This window comes from Amphiura filiformis, chromosome 1 (genome assembly GCF_039555335.1).
Source record: "Amphiura filiformis chromosome 1, Afil_fr2py, whole genome shotgun sequence".
NCBI lineage: Eukaryota > Metazoa > Echinodermata > Ophiuroidea > Amphilepidida > Amphiuridae > Amphiura > Amphiura filiformis.
This window is the reverse complement of record NC_092628.1, coordinates 16,094,711-16,116,116: the sequence shown is the minus strand read 5'-3', so window position 1 is coordinate 16,116,116 and position 21,406 is coordinate 16,094,711. Positions and strand designations below refer to the sequence as shown.

The 21,406-nt window shown below is 39.7% G+C and overlaps 1 protein-coding gene across 1 annotated transcript; it reads right to left on the bottom strand.

Annotated features, from left to right (window-relative positions):
• Positions 1-12,892: 12,892 nt before the first annotated feature.
• LOC140159312 (uncharacterized) lies at positions 12,893-20,585 on the bottom strand. Its single transcript, XM_072182782.1, has 2 exons — positions 20,497-20,585; positions 12,893-16,074 (listed from the first exon to the last, which is right to left on the bottom strand). Exon 2 carries the CDS (start codon positions 16,028-16,030, stop codon positions 13,733-13,735), a length of 2,298 nt encoding a protein of 765 aa, XP_072038883.1. The 5' UTR covers positions 16,031-16,074; positions 20,497-20,585; the 3' UTR covers positions 12,893-13,732.
• Positions 20,586-21,406: the final 821 nt, after the last annotated feature.

Here is a 21,406-nt window from a genome sequence, read left to right as displayed (position 1 = left end):
TGCCAAAACATAAATGCTGTCACATCCTGTGACATCTGACGAAACAGTGTGAAGAGGAGTATTAAAAGAAAAAGAAGCATATGAATTAAGAAACCTCTTCTCAGCAGCATGCAGAGAGCCCAATCAGGTAAAAATCTGAATGTTGCCATAGAAGGCTCCATTCACAATCTTGACTGAAGACTTATGACTCAGGGACTGCCTTTTGAGGAGAGCAAGGGCAATCGCTCTTTAATGCTCTCTTGAAGTCTGATATAAGAGTGATTTTAGCTCTCTTTAGTTGACAATTCTCTCCTTACATTCTACTGTAAATGCTCAAAACAGCTCTCCTTGAACGCTCCAGAAGAGTTATGTAATGCTCTCCTGCAAGTTCAAAAAGACAGTCCCTATAACTGCACAATGACATCATTGTGTTTACTCTGTATGCAATACATTGCACTGGAGACAGAGGTCCCAATCTATCAGCAAACACAGCATTGATAAATTCTGCCTCATTCCGCTGACCAGCAGTATTGAAGTCACTTCACGGCAGTTTGACTGACACATCGGCAGTTTGAGTGACGGTTGCTAGGGAGTTTGGTATCATCGGAATGTTGATTGACAGTTTTTGGTAGTTTGGTACCCTAAATTATGATGATTGACAGTTTTTGGGTAGTTTGGTACCCTAAATTTGTCCAAGATGGCGCCCATCCACTGCCAATTATTCGGACCCTTTCCAGCAAAAATACAGCTTATTTAGCCAGTCTCGTCATGGGGTCATCGAAGAGAATATTTTCCTTGCATATTGAGCTAACTCCTCAGCTATTTGGTTTTTCACGATATGATAGTAATGGAAAGATTCGACCAAATGTTCGCGTTTTTTCGCCATTTAATTTTTTTTAAGCGATGGCGTAAACATGCATCGTCTCTTCCACAGGTGATACACTCCTACACGTACAGGGGTACTATGCCCGGGGGGGGCACTCAACTTAAATTTTGGTAGGTGTGTGCGGCGCGGAGCGCCGAACTTTGGGAACTAAGAACTGATTTTCGGGCAAAATAGAGGCTTAAAGAACTGAAATTAGGGCCAAATTATGGGCTGTTGAGCTAAAAATTTCTAAATTATTTCCAAATTTGAGCTTAAAGAGCCACAATTGTCAGTATTTGAGGCTCAAAGAACTGGAGCAGATCCAAATGTGGGGCTTAAGGAACTGCCGGAGAGCCTGAAAAAGGGACCCTTGACCGCCGCACATACCCGTATCACCTTAACATGTGAGTGCCCCCCCCGGGGTACTATGCCATCACATGCATTATCGCGCATAGGCTGAATGACTGACTTCATTTGCGCATAAGCGAGTGGCTTATCCTATAGTATATTAGTACTCGAGAATCCTTGGCAGTACGCAAACTATTCATTGTCAATGCTATGCAAATTGTCACATAACTCTCATGCATATCTTAGTCATTAATGTTACTACTGAATTGCTTAATTGTATGATTTTTAGTATTTTGGTCCTTCTGTTTTACATCAATTATAACTCCCTGGAGGTCTACCTCGACGAGAAGGAGGGGTTTCTGATATATTTCAACTCCATTACCGTATCTACATGTAATGATGGAGTGCTGGCGAACAAGCATGTGTGACCATAAGTCACAAAGATTAAATAATCTACCACATTCCCTCTCCTCGTGCAGACAGTGAACCTCCAGGTTAATTGATCTATCATCCGTAAGAGGTTGTGACAGTAATTCAACATAAACGATATTGGCAGAACAAACAAAACATTTACATCCTACATTTTCAACACATTCATGATATATGCAGTAGTGGCACCAGTATATTTTTTTTTGCGGGTGGGGGGAATTGGAGGGGGGAGTGAGTTTCATGCCCCTTTCTTAGCTCACAAAGAAAATTGCTGATGTTCTGTATACGCGCCTGTAATGCGCAAACAATCCTTGCAAAACTTAAAAGGGTGTATGTCTGTGGAATCAAAAGAAGTTCAGAAAAGACATCAAAATCAAATAAACTGAAAACTGAACATATGACTTAAAATCACTCCCACATTTATCAAGGCCATGCAGGCCCACCCTAAATTTACCCAAAAACCCTACCGTAACTTTTCCAACCCAGCCTTGTGTCTATCCATGGAACTATGAAAACTAAAGAAATGCTAAAAATTTGTAATGTTTTAATAATTTCTTTATCAATTATTTATAAATCAGTGTATTATTAATATTTACAAGGTTTCAAATTCAATTTAAAAGAAATTAATCATCAAAATTGCCATTGTAGTGAATACATCATACCTCAAGCCCAAAAAAATTATTTGGTTGTCGTCCAGTACCCTGCTGTGGAAGACAGGGTCTTTGCAAAAACCACATCGTTATTGCAAAAATCATGCTATTTTGGTATGCCATATACTTTGTGTGGTGATTGTTTCAATCGTGTTCAAACATCTTTGTGAAGTTTAATGTTACCAAAATTTACTTGATGACTATCTGTATCTTCAGAGCAAATAAGTCGTAAGACGTTAAAACCATGGTGTTGTGGCATGCTTCACTGATTCTGGTGCGTTTTGAGATAGCTCCACATTCTATCCTCAATCCAGTATCGGTGACGTTACTAGTATAAATTAGTATCAGTGGCCTGCATGATTGAGATCAAGTACAGTAGTACCGCGATACAGGTTGTAGTTACGTAAATCCCGCCGGCCGCCTCACAATAGGCGCACCCCTGATGTAGACAGGGCCCACAGACTACTACAGACCATCAACAGTCGAAGTCCCAGTGCATGATTATGCTGTGAATTCTTGCACATTCATGAGGGCCGATTGTTCGATCATGCTGTGTCTATTAATCACGTCAGTGTTGCGTGCCTTCGCATATATACACTATGGAGTGTTACATGCCTTCGCGATTAAGTGATAGACCATAAAAATATGCGGTATGTGCGTAGCAGTTTTGCATGTCGCATTGCAGGGAACTGGCCCATTATCAGGCGATGCTGAGACTATGACTGCTTGGACGATGTCTGTCATCTTTTTTGCGTCCATGGCCTTGGTACAAATGTAGACCACAATTAATATTAAAAACACCAAACACTAGAGTGAAGGCATCGAAAAAACACAACAAAAAACAAAACACAACACAGCATCCAGTACAATACATTCCTGTGAGTCCCTATTACTTCTGACTGTTAATAACCTGACTTTCTTTTAAAACAACAAATCCCAAAGCCTACCTGGAACAAAGACAAGTCAAAGACAAACTCAAGGACAAAGACGGCTACATGCTGCAAACAATCATATTTTCCGAGAACGGTAATTAATCGATTGGAATAAACTCCCCTACTCAATATCCAAATTCAAGACATTACCAACTTTAAAACTACAGTGCTAGAACATCTCAGACAAGACTAAGCAAGTAACCGGCATGGGCACACCAAATTCCTTGAACTGGCCGCTTCTTCAAGACAGACGCCTTAAAGGGAGACTGACCTCAACGGGCAGATGGACATCAACCACACTAACTACATCACCCCTAAAATAAACCGATCCAGAAGAGGCCACAACAACCAATTTCAAATAAACCAGACAAGGACCGACGCATACTCAAACTCATTTTTTCAAAGAACAATCACACGGAATGGAACTCTCTTCCACCTACAACCATGACAACAATCAGCCAACCTTCTATACCTACATGTATAGCTACCTTCAAGAATTCCCTGACAAATGACTGTGCTCGACTACGCCTCAAAAATAAGCCCGCTTTCATCACACCTCCAGTTTAAACTCCCTTATTTAGGAGGTTACCTAGCCTGACACATCATGGCCGTGAACTCATGTCGCAGTTTCGAAGGTTCACCCTGCATTCATAAAAATACTCGCATGTCCAGTTTTGTGATATAATCCTTAAAAATAACACTATTATATGAAGACTTCCTGCATCGATCTCTTTTCTTCATTAAATCTGCATTTCACAGCAAAAAAAATGAAATTTCTTTGCCACCATGGCATCTCTATTTTTGTTATTGGTGACGATCGCTACGATCACAAATTTGGTCATTTTACAGTCTTAATGTACCCAAAATTTCACACATGCACCAAATATATGTTTTGTTTAAGTCTTATCTTCACGTGAGGAACGGTATACAATGTAAATGATACGGTATTTTTGTGATATTTTGTTAATAAAATTCGATACTGTGTACCCTGGACTTGCTCGAGAAGTCTAGCCAAGAATTTGCTCACCGATAGCTTCACATTCTAGGCTAGAGACCATTGCATTTAAAATCTAGTCGGATTCGCTGAAGCATGACACCGTGTAAAGCAATGGCAGTTCAGAAGTAAACACAGCCGATCACGACAGGTGATCGCATCAAAAATGTTGCTAAAATTACACTTCAGCTAAATTTTAGACTGTCCAAAGTAGGCAAATCTTGCTCAAAAGATACAGATAACTTTCATCCCAATTTCCACATTAACAGAATAAATAACCTCCGGTGCAAAACATTGCACCTGCTTTCCGACCGAAAATTATAGCAACGCACTCTAGCATCGAATGCGTATCTGTGAGTGTCGTGTGCAAATTCGAAGCTCAATTTTTAATTCAATTCAATTGAAAATTGCAAATTCGAAGCTTCTTGAGTAACCCTGGAACAGATAAGCTAAAGAGCCTCAGACCTTCATACGGAGAAGGCTAGTGGAAATCGTAGTGACGGAGTTGTGAGTACCCCGGGCTATAAAGGTTTACCAATCCAAGATATATTCTTAGACTTAGTCAGTGGGAGTGGTCTATTTATGTAGACACATAATCTGATTGGACAATCACATGATTTTGAGTGTTGTCTAGTATCAGGCGGTAGATGACCCCACGACCACGTCATCATGACTGTTGATAACGCGTAACACGCTCAGAGAGGTGCGCGTAAGGCCAATGAAAGTCAATTCCTAGTTTCCTGTTACACAATTTTACATGACTGTGTAGGTGACCATTTCATTTTTCATTATTCAATATTTTATACCATTTCATTATTGCATGTTACAGGTGTAAACCAATAACTAGACCTACCCATGTATACATGTGATAAATCACAGTTTGTAGTTTACAGATGTAGTTTACAACCACATGAAGGTGACTGTACAAATTATCAAAAGTTTCACAATATTTTTTTCGGGATGAGATCAGAGCAGATCAATCATATAAACCATGCTCATTGCTCCTACTGCAAAGAAAATCCCTGAAAATCAACAGAAAGAGATTTATGCATGATATATAAAACCACAATTATTTATTGGTATGTTAAAGGTTGTTAGAAATCAACATTTTATTCAAAATAATGAAATATTTGGCCAGCAATTGGTTTTGAGCGGAGTACGGTAACAGGAAACAAGGAATCTACGGTACTTTCATTAGCCTAATATGTATCGCGTTGTATGAGTAGACGCAGTGCGGAATACTCGCTCGAGTTTTTATGACGGTAACTTAATTTTTGCTTTAAAAAGTAGTTTACAGTTTAACTGACTAAGAATGAGAATAAACGATAGGAATTTTTATTTTGACTCAGGACTAGATCCTCTAGACCTATGTCTGATAGACGACAGGCAGGTCCAATATTATGCGCCGGCATCCACACTATTCAAAATCTATCACACGGTAGAGGATATGGTCAAAATAAAAATTCCTATCCTTTATTCTTTAACTACAGTGCAGAACAGAATACAGATAAGGCCAAATAAAAAAATAAACATGTTTCACGTCCCCTCCCCCTTCCTTTTTTGAGGTTTCTTCAATTTTATTTTTATTTTTGAAATTCAGTTATAACTTTTCAAAAAATATGTTTAGGAAGTAGAGATGCTTTCTATAGCCTTGCTAATAGTAATACACAAGAAACACTTTTATAAAGTTTTGTGATAGTTAGAGGGGCCTCTCAGAACAAGAAATAAAAAGAGGCCGCCTCCTTTTTCCAGGAATTATTGTATACGCTAAAAGTAAAACAGCTCTAATTATGGGTATTCACAGTTCACACCGATTTTGCGATAAAAAATAAAAAGCCCCCTCTTCCTCCTTTTTTTCAAAACCCGGTCGTGAAACATGTTTTTTATTTTACTTGGCCTAATGCAGTATGCATGCATGTACACGTATCATCGTATGTATTTTCAACACACATCTACATCTATATCTGTACAGGCGGCGGATGACACGATCGAGCCGGCAACCCGTGAAACCGCCCGGACGTATGGCATTTTCCAGATACTCGACTCGGTTAGTTTTGTGGGGTTCATTTATACCTGGTCTCATGTACCCATACCTATAGTGTATGGGTACATGGTATTACCAGGCATTCAAACAGGCACGGAGAGAGCTGTCAAAGAGTGTATATTTCAAAACATGATAACTACACCAGTTATAAAAATTCCTGTATACCTACCACTTTCAACTTGCATTAAAAGTCCTTATTCCATGTCTGAAAAATATGATCCCCAATTTGTACTCACTTTGTTCAAGAAAGTTTAAATATCCACAGTCAAATTTCAGCTGTATATGTTCAATGTATATACTCCAAAACATAACCCCAAATCATGATTTCCAATTATTACACCTCAATACAGCCCAAGGCAGTCCAAGCAATAAAAAAGTCACAGAGCATTTAATCCATAGCACCCCAATGTGTGCAGAAAGGCATGAAATGGCAACCCTTTCTAAATTGCCAACATGTTAACTCCTCATTGGTTAATGCTTGCATGCTTGAGTGGAGGGTATTTCAAGACATAGCATGCCATGCATGTGCAATGATGTGTGCAATATTGCATCATTATCTGGAACATGTGTGCATATTATCATCATATTGAGGCATAGTTCTTCTCTGCACTAGATGGTATTGAAGAATAGGTCAGCCAGTGCAAGGAATGAGATGGAAAAAAACATCCTATCCTGCATTTGGGAAGAAGCCATCTCCCAATGAGTGTGGTTGGGAGTTGATATGGCAATTGGGAGGCTTGGCCAAGCACATTGTCATAAAGGTCAGAACATGCTATAACATCTCTGATCAATTCATGAAAGTTGGACATTTAGGAAGCTGCTGCTGGGAATATTGACATGAAATTGTCATTTTGAAGGAACACACATGTTGAAAATGGATTCTATAAATTCTTCACCATGTGCTGGTCAAGCTTGAGCAAACATGAAATGGTAAGTGAAACATATTTGGGAGAAAATTACAGCTGTACATCGAAGGTGGCATGTTTTGGTAGTCCATTGGGAAAGTGAATTAGTATGATGTTCTGAACATAGGGTTCATTATCGAACCCCAACGGCAACGGTTTTAGCTTGTATTAATATTATAGGCCTATTTGTTTGCGATATTTCAAGCGTTTTAAAATTTCAAAATAATCCCATTCAATTACACCACCTGCATCTGTACTCAGGCAGCATAGTCCTTCTGTCAGGATGTCGTGCCAAGGTGACAAACTGAACTCCGACCAATATAATAAGTAAATGTGAGGGTTCACGAAAAAAATGAGAGTTCACATGTTTAAAACAAGTTTATACCTTGAGTATAATGCACTCTCCATGTTAGATTTTAACTTTAAAACAATCAACTTAAACATGTAACTTCATTGTTTATGCAGCAATCCTCACGCAAATTTTGGTTGCTAAACATAGCTCGTCTCACTGCCGGGGGAGGCACCACACTGGGCAACCGGGTGGTAGTCAGGGCCTGTCTCCGAGCTCCCTGGAGCGCCTTTCGCCTATTTTGTTTGTATAGTTTATAGCCAAAGTGAGGTATCTGACAATAATTATGAGCCCTGGGGAGGGAATGGGGAGGAAGCCCGGGGAGGAAGCTGTTTTTGGCAAGCCGAGGGGGGGGGGGGGCGGCTCCGTCACTATGATTTCCACTGTCCTTCTCGAACAACTAGGGCCATGATGTTTCAGGCTAGGGGGGGCAAGCAATTTTTGGCACATATTCATGGGGCGCCAGGGCCTGTGGGGCACCTTTTAAATAAAAAAATGCTCTAAAAAGACTTAGGAAAATAGTACGAGAACGCTTAAATATGCAAATGTTCCTGCTCGCTGCGCTCGCAACATGTAGGCCTACCTAGAGTATAGACCATTTAGGGTTTGTAAATTGGGATCCCATTTGGCATGCACAAGGGGGGGGCAACAAATTTTTGGCATGGCCGAGAGGGGGGTAGCAATTTTTGGTGGGCCGAGAGGGGGGGGGGCAAGTGATTTTGGCGAGCTGTTTGGAAATTTTACCGGGGGGCTCATAATTGTTGTACAGCCCCTAATGGAGAAGCAATTTATGTGGGTCGACTACGGTATATAGCCGCGACTGCCCGCAAGAGGTCAAATTGATCCATCTGCTCTATTAGGGGGTGTGCAATAGTTAACTTGTCGCCTCCCCTCTCAGCCTGCCAAAAACCCCCCCCCCCCCCCCATTTCTTGGCATGCCAACAAATCTTTGCCCCCCCTTGCACATGCCAAATTTTTTGCAATAAAGGAATCCACCTTGTTCGTAATTGACTGCTTCGTTGCCATTGGCAGCGTTTGGCTCTGCTAACACCAATTAGGTCGCGCCGGTGTATGCAAAGTGGAAAACTGAAACGAGGCCAAAGATGTAAATTACATACCCCAATTATGCATAAAGTAGTACAAGCACAATAGAGAAGTATATTGTTTATCAATTTTAATCTGCATAATTAAGAAGGGCTAGTTTCTCGAAAATTAAAATGAACTCTAATAGCCTCTAATTAATCATGCAGATTAAAATAAGCAAAATCAGAGGATGATTTAAGCACTTCCCAGCAAGTCTTGCGGTTAGCACAGCTGTGTGAGTGAACATGACACCACTGCCCGCCCACTGCACACACGTGCATGGTTAAATTTGAATTTGGACTGATATATTTACAATAAATACACATTCAAAATGCCAGTCGATTTCACATTTTATGTTATCTACAGAAGGTGTGAATTATCCTTCATGCATACATCACTTTAGATCTGAAATCGACCAAGTAATAATGACACACGGGCAATTCTAAAACAACATCTTTTGCACAGAGTTCAATGGGATTTGAAAAGTAAAGTGGCAGTTGAAACTCTAGTGATAACACTTTTACAGTGCATGATGGGGCTTCCTTAAATCATCCTCTGAAGCAAAATGTTAAATGTAATACTGAGTAATTGTACTTATATTTACATTATGTACCAAGTCTTAGCTAACTAGCTTAGCTAAAGTTTGCAATTAACTTTGAATACTTGGAATTATGTCAGTTACATCTTTGGCCTCGCTTTCAGTTTTCCGCTTAGCTAACTCCAGCATAATTGGAGTTAGCAGAGCCAAACGCCACCAAAGTGTTCAATTACGAAAAAGGTGGATAGCCTATATGAAATTAATTGGACATCATAATGATTTGTGATACCAAATCGTGTCACAATTGATCTGGTTTAGCCCAATCCTGGTAATACTAATAATTATGTTTCCACAAAAATTTGAGTAGGATGTTATAATCCGAGGGGTACATAACAGAATGCTTTAAGTGATATACCTAATCAAAAAGATGCCATATTGCTTTTTCAGTAGTGGAAAGAGGGCTAAACAAAATTGTTAGTTGGTGGTCATCTTCCTCCACCACCTTCTCTTCATCTCACTTCCGGCTTTTAAGAAATGCAAGGGCATGCATGTATATAGGGGTGGCTTTGGGGGTGCGAGCCCCAAGGGTAAAGTAGGGAGTTTGGATCCTAGCCCATGGCCTAAACGGAGCACTGTAACAACTTACCCATGTAACAACTTTCCCCGGTCTCCCCTACACTGTTATCCATATGTTTTGGCCTTTAGGAGTGGTGCGATAATTATGTGTACCATGCACGGGTGGTGAATAATAGGGGTGGGGGCAAAGACTTTTTGGCAGGCCCAAAGGGGGGGAGGGGCTAAAGCGTTTTTGGCAGGTCAAAAAGGGGGCGGCAGAAGAAGAAAAAAAAGGCGGAAAAATTGTCAAAAATATTTATGAAATTGTGAAACAAATGGAATTATACATTAAACTGTTTTGTTTTTAGGTTGCTAGTGCCTATTATCATTTTAGAATCAAAAATAAAAATAAAAATGGGCCAACCTTTTCGGGCTGTTGAAGGGGGCAGACAAATTCACCTTTTTTCCAACCCCCGTGGTAGTAGCGGCCTCAGTGGTGCGCCACTGAACTTACTGAAGTGGGTATCAAAATGGGTTATTCCAGTTGAAATCCACACAGACCTATGGAAGATGTGACCTTAATATTCCACACAGGGAGTGTAGATTTCAAATGGAATCACCCATTCAGGTAACCCAATTTGAAATTCTTACTAATACTCCCTGTATGAATATTTTGTGATAATTATCTTCCATTATGGGGCATATGGATTTCAACTGGAATAGCCTGATGTGTTCTTTCTATAAAATCTCATTACTAAAGAAGAAAAATGCAGATTTCTACAGAACTAGAAACAAACATAACATTTTATTACCAAACTGTAGATTTCAAAGAACAAATATACCAACAGTAAATTTTGTAACAAACAAACAATCACTGACACTATTCAGAGTGTTCAAAATAAAGTATAGTTTGAAAAAATGCTACTATGAGGTATTTGGTCAAAATGTAATAGTTGATAGTGTGACCTTATTAATGGTCACATGCCAGTGAATTTGCAGTTGTTGGAGGACAAGATGTTGATTCAGCTATCAACTAAAGTATTTTGACCAAATCCCTCATTCTTTTTAATCTGGCACCATTGGAGTTGGGCCCTTCTTCCACTAATTATAGGTTAATAACTGCGCATTAGTTATTTGGAGGCATTGTGAAAAATCTAAACATTTTGCCTTTGGAACCGAGGAATATCGCAGCCCGAGGGATATTCCGAGGTCCAAAGCAAAATGTTTAGATTTTTCACAATGCCCGCTACATATAACTGATGCAAAGTTATTAACCGAATTCATAACCGTCACTTTTAACTCATCACTCAACCAAATCTCAAGATTTTATTCTCCGAAATTTGTTGAAATAAACAATTTTTATCAAAACTTATATTTCGCCCTTCAAAAAGTCGAACAGGCTAAAACAGACTTACCAATTACAGCACTGCGCAATCACGCCATGTGCAAATATGGTAGTTGCATGCTGCGCGTGTAGAGTTCCGGCGCAACAGATGCGCACTACGCGGAAGTCATTGTACCACGTAAGTATCGCGGAGGTCATTGATGGATATCAATAACCTCTGCGCCGGTGTCGTGATATATCATCTAACGAGCAATTTAATTGGGACGCACATATGGCGTAATACGCGGAGGTTATGAATATACTGCAAGTGCCAGTTCCATAAGCAGAAATTTGATAATTATCATTTAATTGCACAAGTAGAAGCCTATAATATGTTAGGAAGAAAGTTTATTGTAGTGGAAAGCAGATTTCATGGATGAACAAAATTCCTCTTTAACCCAATATTTGTGGAAGAAGGGCCCAACTCCATGGAGTTGGGCCTTTCTTCCATGAAAACCATGATTAAGTGTATGTGGAAGACTATTTGGATAGGCAATAAAATGCTGGGTGTAACTCATTTTTGTAAAAAAATGGAGTTGGGCCCTTCTTCCTCTCAGGTATTCAATTGTCTATTCCATACACCCTCCTATAGAAGACATGGCCTTAATCTTCCACACAGGGAGTGTGAATTTCAAATGGGGTTTTTAATGGGCTACTCTATTTTGAAATCTATACCTCCTGACTGTGTTGGAGCTTAATCAATTTGTTGATTTTGCCCCCCCCCTGAAATTCACTTTGTCCCCTCAATGCACCCCGGAAAAAAATTCCTGGCACCGCCACTGCCATCAGGTATGCTGATTAACACAGTCAATTTAGTGTTTACTGGACTACCTATAAAGCGGAAAAAGTGGGCTGAAGATACAATAAATAAAGAAATCCTCCATAGCACATATATTGCTTTTTTTTAAAACTAGAAACAAACAAAATTTGAATACACTTGTTGCTACATTGTACCCCAAGAGACTGATAATTAACAAATAGATTGGATTTTACAAACAAGTGGCATTCTAGTCTGCTCAATTTTCAATCATGACTGGTGGTAACCAGTGTTTGAAATAAGCCAAAATTTGAGCCATTTACTTGGGTTTGGAATCCATGGGCCAAAAGGAAACATTGTGTTACAATGGTCCACAATTTGTGACACTTTGTATTAAAATCGCAAGTCAATGATGGACTAATGAAGTCGGCATCGAGTCAGTCTTGCTGACTTTTGGTGATAAAATTTCACAGTGGGCCCGTGGGGTAGCGTATTGGAGGCCCGCTGTGATTTCACAGGCATTTAGCCTGCATAACCACCTTAGGCTTTGAACACTGATTACCAATATTTAAAACAAAACTGACCTAAAATTTGAGAATGTTACACATACATGTGTTACACAAAATTGTAGAGCATAAAGGTTTTACTTTTAGTATAATATGATCGCTTCCAGGGGCGTAGCTATAAGGGCTGTGGTGCCTGGGTAAAGGAACAGATTGGAATAGGTGTGCGGAACTCGGAATCGGAACTCGGCCGCCATCTTGATACAGACATGGAGCAAAAATTGGGCGTATTTGGTTTCCCGCGGAATGCACTCGAGGCATTCATTGTCATACAAGAGCGACATGGGATGAAAGGCGCATTTGAGAGACGCACTTGATGCGACCTGCACGCGAGTACCAAGACGCTTCAGATGAGATGCAGAATTGTTTTTGTTCGTCTCTGCGCACCGCCGGCAAGGACCCGAATATCCCCAATTTTCTATAGGGAGTCCCGGTTCTCCTTCTCAAATTCTGTGATCGCCACTGAAATCACCAATCAAATCAAAGGGTACCGGTACATGAATTTTTCATTGTACTGCAAAGGAGGGTTAGGCCTACTCATTTGTGAGATGATCAAACAAACAGAGATTATGCAATGACATGACAGCTTTTTTCCAGACAGTGCCAATGGGTTATTTCATATAGATTTTGGAAATATCTTCCACAGGGGGAGTATGAATTTCAAATGGAACAAACAAATTAGACAGCTCAATTTGAAACTTGCCCTCCCTCTGTGGAAGATTCAGGTTGAATCTTTCTCAGAGGGTGTATGATATTGAAATGGAGCTGCCTAATGTGTTCATTCCATTTGAAATTCATACACCCCTGTGGAAGATATTTCCAAAATCTTCTATAGGGCGGGGTAGTGTGGGTTTTAAATGGAATAGCCCAATAGTTTAATCATACCTCAAAGGTACTTTCACTTGCAGTCCCCACAAATATGACATTACATAATTATTTTTATGTAGTGCATAACCCAATTTTCAAACTCAAAAGTAAAAGACTGCCTACAACTGAACTTGTCCAAGTTGGAAAGCACTAATACCCTCTAGATATGTATACATCAGAACATTCATGATATTATTAGCTGTAGTTATTGAAAATCAATAAATGAGGCAATAGAACCAAATTCGTTCAATCTATCAATCGACCATTAATGCTTAGTCCATCCTAAATATTGATTAGTGTTAATTCAAATTATTTAAAATTGCAATGGCATATGAATTTTGCATGTACCAGTAAAACAGCATTGACCAATGCAAATTGACCCTAAATGCTGATTGATTAGTTGAATTGATTAGCAACAGCGTAGCATTAACGGCTGATACAACCATCTAACAAATTTGGCTATGGTGTCTATATACCGTAAGACTCCATTTCATTCAACTTTCAGTGTCAAACACTGCCAATATAAGTCTAAGTCTTTCTTGTGACTTTTAACATGGTGAGCTTTTAACTCTGCATCGGTATCATAACTGCATGGGCAAAAGCGACATTCATGCTTTTTCACCTTAGATTTTTTCTTTGTTGTCTTTGAGCTCTCTTGTGAGGATTCAGCTGCAGAATCTGTGTCGTCTGATTGATCAGAACCTGGTCCCGACAGCGCTGTATCTTCCATCACCTCATCCCCACCATCCTCCAAATCTGTTGTGTCTCGCACTGATGGATCTAACCCTGACTCTGACCCTATTGTCTCTTCACTCCACTCAACATTATCTTGCTCAAACTCGTTTATATCTTGCACCGGCTCTGCTACCTTTTGTATTGATTTTTTTAAAGACTTTTGAGCTAACATTTTGGAAGACTTGGGCATTGACTTGCTTAAACTTTTATCTCTTGCTGATTCCATCTCTGAACCAGTATCATCTTTCACCATTCTGAACGCTACCATTTTTTCAAGCTCTATTTTGGCAACAACTTCCCTTTGAACCTCCTCTGAAGTCATGCGTAACTCCACCTGATGTTTCACTTCCATGTGTTTGGTGAACCACTTACGCTCCGTCAACTGCAACTTGCAATTTACACAATGGAATGGACTTGTGTTTAAATGGTGTAAGCAGTGAAGTGCAAAGCTCTCTGTAGAGTCACACTTTACTGAGCAAAGAGTGCAAACATAATCCATTTTCAGTCTTTCCAAACAGTTCTTAACATGAGCAAGACTTTTATGGTCTTCAAGTTCTTCTTGGTTCTTGAAACTTTTTCTGCACACAACACATATTATATCATTACAATGTATCTTGTTATGCTCTTTAAAAAGCTCCTCTGTTGAAAACACATCACCACATGTAACGCAATTATATAGTGTGTTCGAATTCGAATGCACATCTTTCTTGTGCCGTTCCAAACTCTGTTTTGTCGGGTACATTTTCTTGCAGAAATTACACTCAAACTTCCACTCCTGGTTATGGTTGTGCATGTGACTTTCAAAATCATTACGCTTATAGAAACCTTTCTGACATATATCGCATGTATGAGAGTACTTTTTGGTGTGTCGATGTTCATGACTCCTTTGGGACGAAATGGATTTAAATCGTTCCCCACAAAATGTGCATTTGTAGGGTGTCTCCCCTGTGTGTATTGCTACGTGCTTACGCAAATCAGACGGATAGAAGCACTTGTAATCACAATGGTCACATTTGCGCTCTTTTTTACCCGAATGGGTCTTCACATGTTCCCTGTACAAACACCAATTTTCAAATGTTTTGAAACAATACCGACACTCTTTGGTTCCATTTAAGTTAGGCATTTGCTGCATCTTTGCACGATGAGCATTTTGCAAGTGATCACGAAATGCTTTGTTTGTTTCATAGACGGTATCATCAGTTTCACAAAGTTTGCACTTATACACATTTTTAATAACACCAGTGGTCTTGTCTTCCAATGCCACAGTTGGTGAGTGACCTTCAAGTTCCATGTGATTGTGTAATATATTTTCTGAAGCATACCTCCTTTTACATACATCACATTCAAATTTGTTCACCAAATTACGATGAGTAGTCATACGGTGTTGCTCGTACACATATTTCAACCCAAACTGCTTCTGGCAAAATTTGCATTTAAAAGTACTGCCATGAATTTCATGCATATGCCTATCAAATAATTTATTACTGGCAAACTCAAGACTGCATTGCTTACACTTCCGGTTGATATTAAGCTTGCGTTTCCTATACCCGGTATTATGGGTCCTTTGGTGAGTGTGCAAATTGGTTTTCCATTTGAAGGTACTCTTGCAGAACTTACACTTATGCAGCTTTTTAAGATGAACTGCTTCGTCATGTTCTTTCAAGTGCACCATCGATGTGTACATTTTCCCACATTTGCCGCATAGATACATGCATTCTTCAGCATTTACTGGCACCAAATTACTGTGCATGCGTTTAATATGGTAATTTAAAGACATGAGAGACTTGAACGTTTTTTCGCATGTACTGCATTGCAAGTTCTGAACGTCTAATTTTACTGATGACTGGCACTGACTTTGTAAATTCTCGGCACTTGTTGCACCTTGCACATTAATGACTTCTGCATCACAAGATGAGGCATTTTCTATGGTGTAATCGACATTCTGCAAGGATGAAATCCAGTTTTGTGGTATCACAAAGATGTTGTCTTGAGAAGTGGCTGGTAATTGGGAAGCATGTTGGAGAAGTTCATTTACAGCAGATGTATCCTCCATTTTAGACTTTTTAAAGCAGATATGATTGTTGTTGATCACATTGTCTGTAAAACAACAAAAACAGAAATTTTGAGATCTGAAACTGTGAAAGCATGTATGGAAAAGTTAGGCCCACTTTCGAGCAGAAAAGATTTGACCAGTCAGCTGTGCTATAGCATGCACAATAATGCCTATCGTCATGCATGCATGCATGCACAATTGCACATCATGCATAGGGAGTTTATTGACGATCGATGATCCCGGTCAATAGACATCCGGGTTCGCCATGCTCGATAGTAGCTATCGGCTGATTCGTCGACATATTTTAGGGCAAAATGTCACCCTGTTCCCCTTATCCAATCAAACAAGTTTTATATTACCGGTACAAGAATCCTTAGCTCAAGTAGGTCAATAAACCAGCCGTGTTTTTAGAAAAAGTCCCGTCACTTTAATTGGCTGTTTAATACCGTACATTTAACGTGAGTAGCCCCCGAAAAAAGTGAAAAATTAGCACATTTTCCATTGACGGCACATTCGAGCAAAATAATAAGTTTTAAAGTTAAAAAGACACCCTGTTCTCATCATCAGAAATTTTTGAAGTGAGGTTTTTATTCAGATACTTTTAACATGTTTAACATGCTAATTCCGGGAGTGACTGTTTGTGTAAATTTTATCAATGAACACATGTCCAGGGGCTGTGCAATAATTATGAGCCCTGGGGGGGGGTAAAATAGGGGGGGGGGCAAGAAATTTTTGGAGAGGCGAAAGGGGAGGGAAGCAATTTTTGGCAAGCCGAGAGGGAGGGCAAGTGATTTTGGCACACATTCAGGGGCGCCTTTTGAATAAAATGCTCTAAAAAGGCTTAGGAAAACGGTACGGAAACACTTAAATATGCAAATTTTCCTTCTCGCTACGCTCGCAACATACATCTAGACCATTTTAAAGGTTTGGAATTTGGGATCCCAAAATTTGGCATGTTCAAGGGGGGGCAAAGAATTTTGGCAGGCCGAGAGGGGGGGGGGGGGGCAAGCAATTTTTGGCGGGCCGAGAGGGGGGGCAAGCGATTTTTGGCGAGCCGTTCGGAAATTTTACCCCCAGGGCTCATAATTATTGCACAGCCCCTGAGCAGCAGCATGCGGTAGATAGAACAGAGGAATTCACCCGTGGTTAAGAAGCGTGCATGACAATCGCTGAGCAAATGCACTCAACTTTTCCATATGGGGGGCTACACCCATCTGAGACGAATATCCCTAAATAGTTGTGACCCCTCAGTATATCCAGGCTGGACACATCACACTACCGTGTGATGTGTCCAGTTCGTCGCCGAACTTACATATAAGATGGAGAGCTTAGCATAACGGCCTGCCTATTTACGCTTCCTGAAAACACTCTTGCACATAACATACAAAACCACAAATTCACTAACTTCAACTTGCACAGTTACCGACACCATGAAAAATATTTTAATTATTACCGATCCTTCAGAATACTTGCAAATATTGGCAGTTTCATAAAATCCTGCTGCTGAAAATCGTAAATTCCACAATCTTCTGTCAGATCCAGGTCAGTAATCACAGGTGGGCGAATCTACCAGCGTGACAAGACCAGAGATAATAAAAAGCATGAGAGGCCACGCCGTACAAATAGCTAGCCTGATTGGCAAGCGCCGCTGGCCAGATCTTCACGGTCGTGTATGATGAGTAGAGACCATAGAGCCCTATATAGGGCTCTGTGGAAGAAACAGTTCCTAATTTTGAAGCCATGGATAATATATTCATTTATACGAGAACCATATTTTTGTACCAATCACAGAACAGAATTTCACTTACTCACAGCTGTCAATCATTCTTGTGAAACGTAAGCTCCGCCTAGTATCAAGGTCTTCTTCTGCGCATTGGTTGTGCGCATTAACTAGCCTCCAGCACAAATCCTGTGCACACGATCAGGTTGGATGGGCGGTTTACGCCTGGTTTACACAACAGGAACTGCGATGCATCCTAAACTGGATCGTTTCCGTGTATTCGCATTGCATGGTGGGTAATCGCCTGCCAATTTGCGTAGCTCCACGTTCACAACAGTTTAAAATCAACACAGGTAAATCCATATAAAAATTAACATGGACACAAAATTGACATAGCTTATATGTAATTCAAATAATAAAATGTAATATTATCATGATAGATGCACGTTTTATTAAAACTTGAAAAGATTATTAAGTCCAATAATTTGTTTGTGTTAGCTTGCACGAGTCACAAAATGGCGACCCATCACACATTTTCTGCATGTGCCGACATTAGTAACTCATAGTGACTGTCCTCAAACTAAGCGCCAGTGTGTCTCAGGCCTGATAACGACCCCAGGTAATTTTATGCAGAAAGTTTTCTTGCGAACAGCTGCAGGTGACAATTAAACAATGAACACGGCTTGTTTATGTACATGCGTGGGGAGGCTTGTACGTCAGCTGGCGTGTTTTGGACATGTTCGGTAAAAAAGTGTCGTTTTCTTCATGAAAAATACCAGCGATGACCAGTTTTTTGTGGGCTATTTGATTTACAGGTATATGTCGGTTCGTCATAGGGTAGAAATGATAGCTGTACAATTTGTATAACATACAGTTTAACATAGGCCTAAACATTTATGGGTACAAATCGACCTTCCGTATTATGCACAAGTATGTGGAAGTGGCAGGGATAACCCCTCAGCACAACTGAGCCCTGCCCTGAAGTCGCCAATCATCATTTTTGAGATATTCAACCAAAATATTCTGCTTGAAATTAGCTTTAAAATGATGTACATGTATTAGGTATCCTAGGTGAATTCAAATTTGCCATCAAATTGCATCATTTTATATATCAAATTAAAGCCCTTGAGTAAACTAAGCCAAAACTGAAAACCTTTTTTCATAGCACTTTCCGTAGCAAAGTTACATCTTGTCAAAGATTGACTTTCATCAAAAAGATTCAGCTAGCAAAATTCCCCAAAAGCGGCATTTCGGGGTGTTTCTAGATCTTAGCCTCATGGCGATGGCAGCTTTTTTAATGGAACTGCTATCAAAATCCTCTAAAATTCCATGTGCGACTTGATTATCACCATAAAAAATCATATATTTGGGTCAAGTGAAGTATAGAAAACATATTTATGTAGGTTTCCTTCACCCACCTATTCTCGAAAAAAAAATTCAAATTTCTATGTAAATATGCATTGTGTTGGGGCCCCGGTCTCGGCGATTTCGCTGACTAGTAAATGTGTTAACTAAGGTTTGCCTAGGTTACCTACATGTATATCATGTCTATAGTACTTGACATTTAAGTAGTGAAAAATCAATAAAACAGTCAATAAATCTTTGTTTCCTATTGTTTATTGTTAAGTTCAATGGAGCATATCTCAATAGTGGCACTGGCGACATCCGGGCTCAGTTGTGGAGGATGGTCACATTTAGGTATATTCGTCTCAGACACCCATCGTATGTGTGAGTTACGGCTTTTGACAATTGGACAAGCCTTACTGGTTTATAAATTATATACCGGCTCCATACACATGTACACATGCATACATTCGATGTATGTAAATTTTCGCGATGAAATTTTTTTGTATCAGGCCCCCTAACAAGTGTTTGTGAAGGCCATGCGTTTTGAGTTGGGCCGGTAATGCGTTACATGTTTTCGAGAGATGAAAATTGCATGTTTTTCGTTTGAAAATGAATATCTTTCACATATTATACCCAACATATATAAAGGTATACATTTTCTGGCTGCAAATGAACTAAGGAATCCAAAAATGCACTTTAAAATGACACAGGGTGTGACACTAAGCCTAGGAGTTATGAAACTGAAAATACCAGATATTTTCGGGAAAAAATGTACAATTTGACAAATTAAAAAAAAAAAGTTAGCTTCACCCCACATATTTAAAAGTTCCATATTTGAATTCCTCTTAATCAGAGCTTTAAATACATATATAACATCATAGGGTTCAATAAAATTAAAATGATTTTGCGCCAGCCTCTTTCAAGGCATATTTTCCCATTGACTTCAATGTGTAACCTCTAACGGAAAATAAAATATGCAAAATTGCTTCTCAAAGCAAATTAAATTACCTGGAATATGATTGTATGGTGTTATAGTATGCAGTTTAAAGTGAATTGTAAAAATGTGAAAAAGAAATGGACCTCTTGCATCATATGACCGGGGTCACTTTTATTAAATTTGCTCCTCCTGATCCTCCTCCACCCCGCACATTATGCTAATTAGATGCAAATTATTCAAATGTTAATAACTTTTTACAACTTTTTAAAGGTTTACTTAATTGGTCTCATCACAAGCTTTAATTTGACACCAAATTTAACTACATAGGCTGCATATTAACTGAGAAAATGAAAAAGATGAACCCTGCCGCGCGCATGTAACATCTCCACCTATTTACTGGCCCAATTCAAAACGCATGGCCACAACGGTCTCTAGGGTTCATAATTATTGCACATACCTTACCTGAGCTATCTGGCAATGATTTTAGTGTTTCATTTCCATGGTTTGAAGTTTTGAATATATCCAGACGAAATTCATGTCAATTTTGTAAATATTTTGGTCTCGTTAAAGACAGCTCGTGTGAATGTTGCTGCCCTCTGTGATTTTGATCCGGGGGTTCCAGTATCAAGTATGTAGGCCTACATTGGTATTATATTTGATGTTGGTGCTAAGGGGCTGTGCAATAATTTTGAGCCGGGGGAAATTTCCGAATGGCCCGCAAAAATCGCTTGCCCCCTCGGCCTGCAAAAAATCGCTTGCCCCCCCTCTCTTTGACCCCCACCTTGCACATGCCAAATTTTTGGGATCCTGATTTGCAAACAAGGGGGTACTACACCCCTGGCCAATTCATTGTGCCTATTTTTGAATTTTTCTCAAAAATTATAGCGCATTGGTTACAGGTAAGATATGTAGGCCTATATTATTAGCTATTATAGGGGCAAAGACTACAACTAGGCCTACTGCACTGAAAAATCAGCAACTCAAGGCAAGTACAACCAATATCATGGTTTTCCCTCGTTTTTGACTGTAGCCTAACTCCAAAACTGTTGTCTTTGCTGAAATTAAATTTCCATTGCAGTAGTTGTAGCCCTTGCCCCTATAATATACATATCTTACTTGTCACCAATGCGCTATATTTTCAGTTGAGAAAAATGCAAAAGTAGGCGTGGCACAAAATTGGGCAGGGGTGTAGTAGGCCTACCCTCTTAAGAAATGGTCTAGATCTAGGCCTAGGCCTACCGCGACTATACAATGTATAGCGCGAGCAGGAAAATTTGCAGAGCATTTCCGTACTGTTTTCCTTAGCCATTACGCGTTTTAGAGCATGAATTGCCACTCGCTTTACCCTGGTCAAAAATTGCTTGCCCCCCCC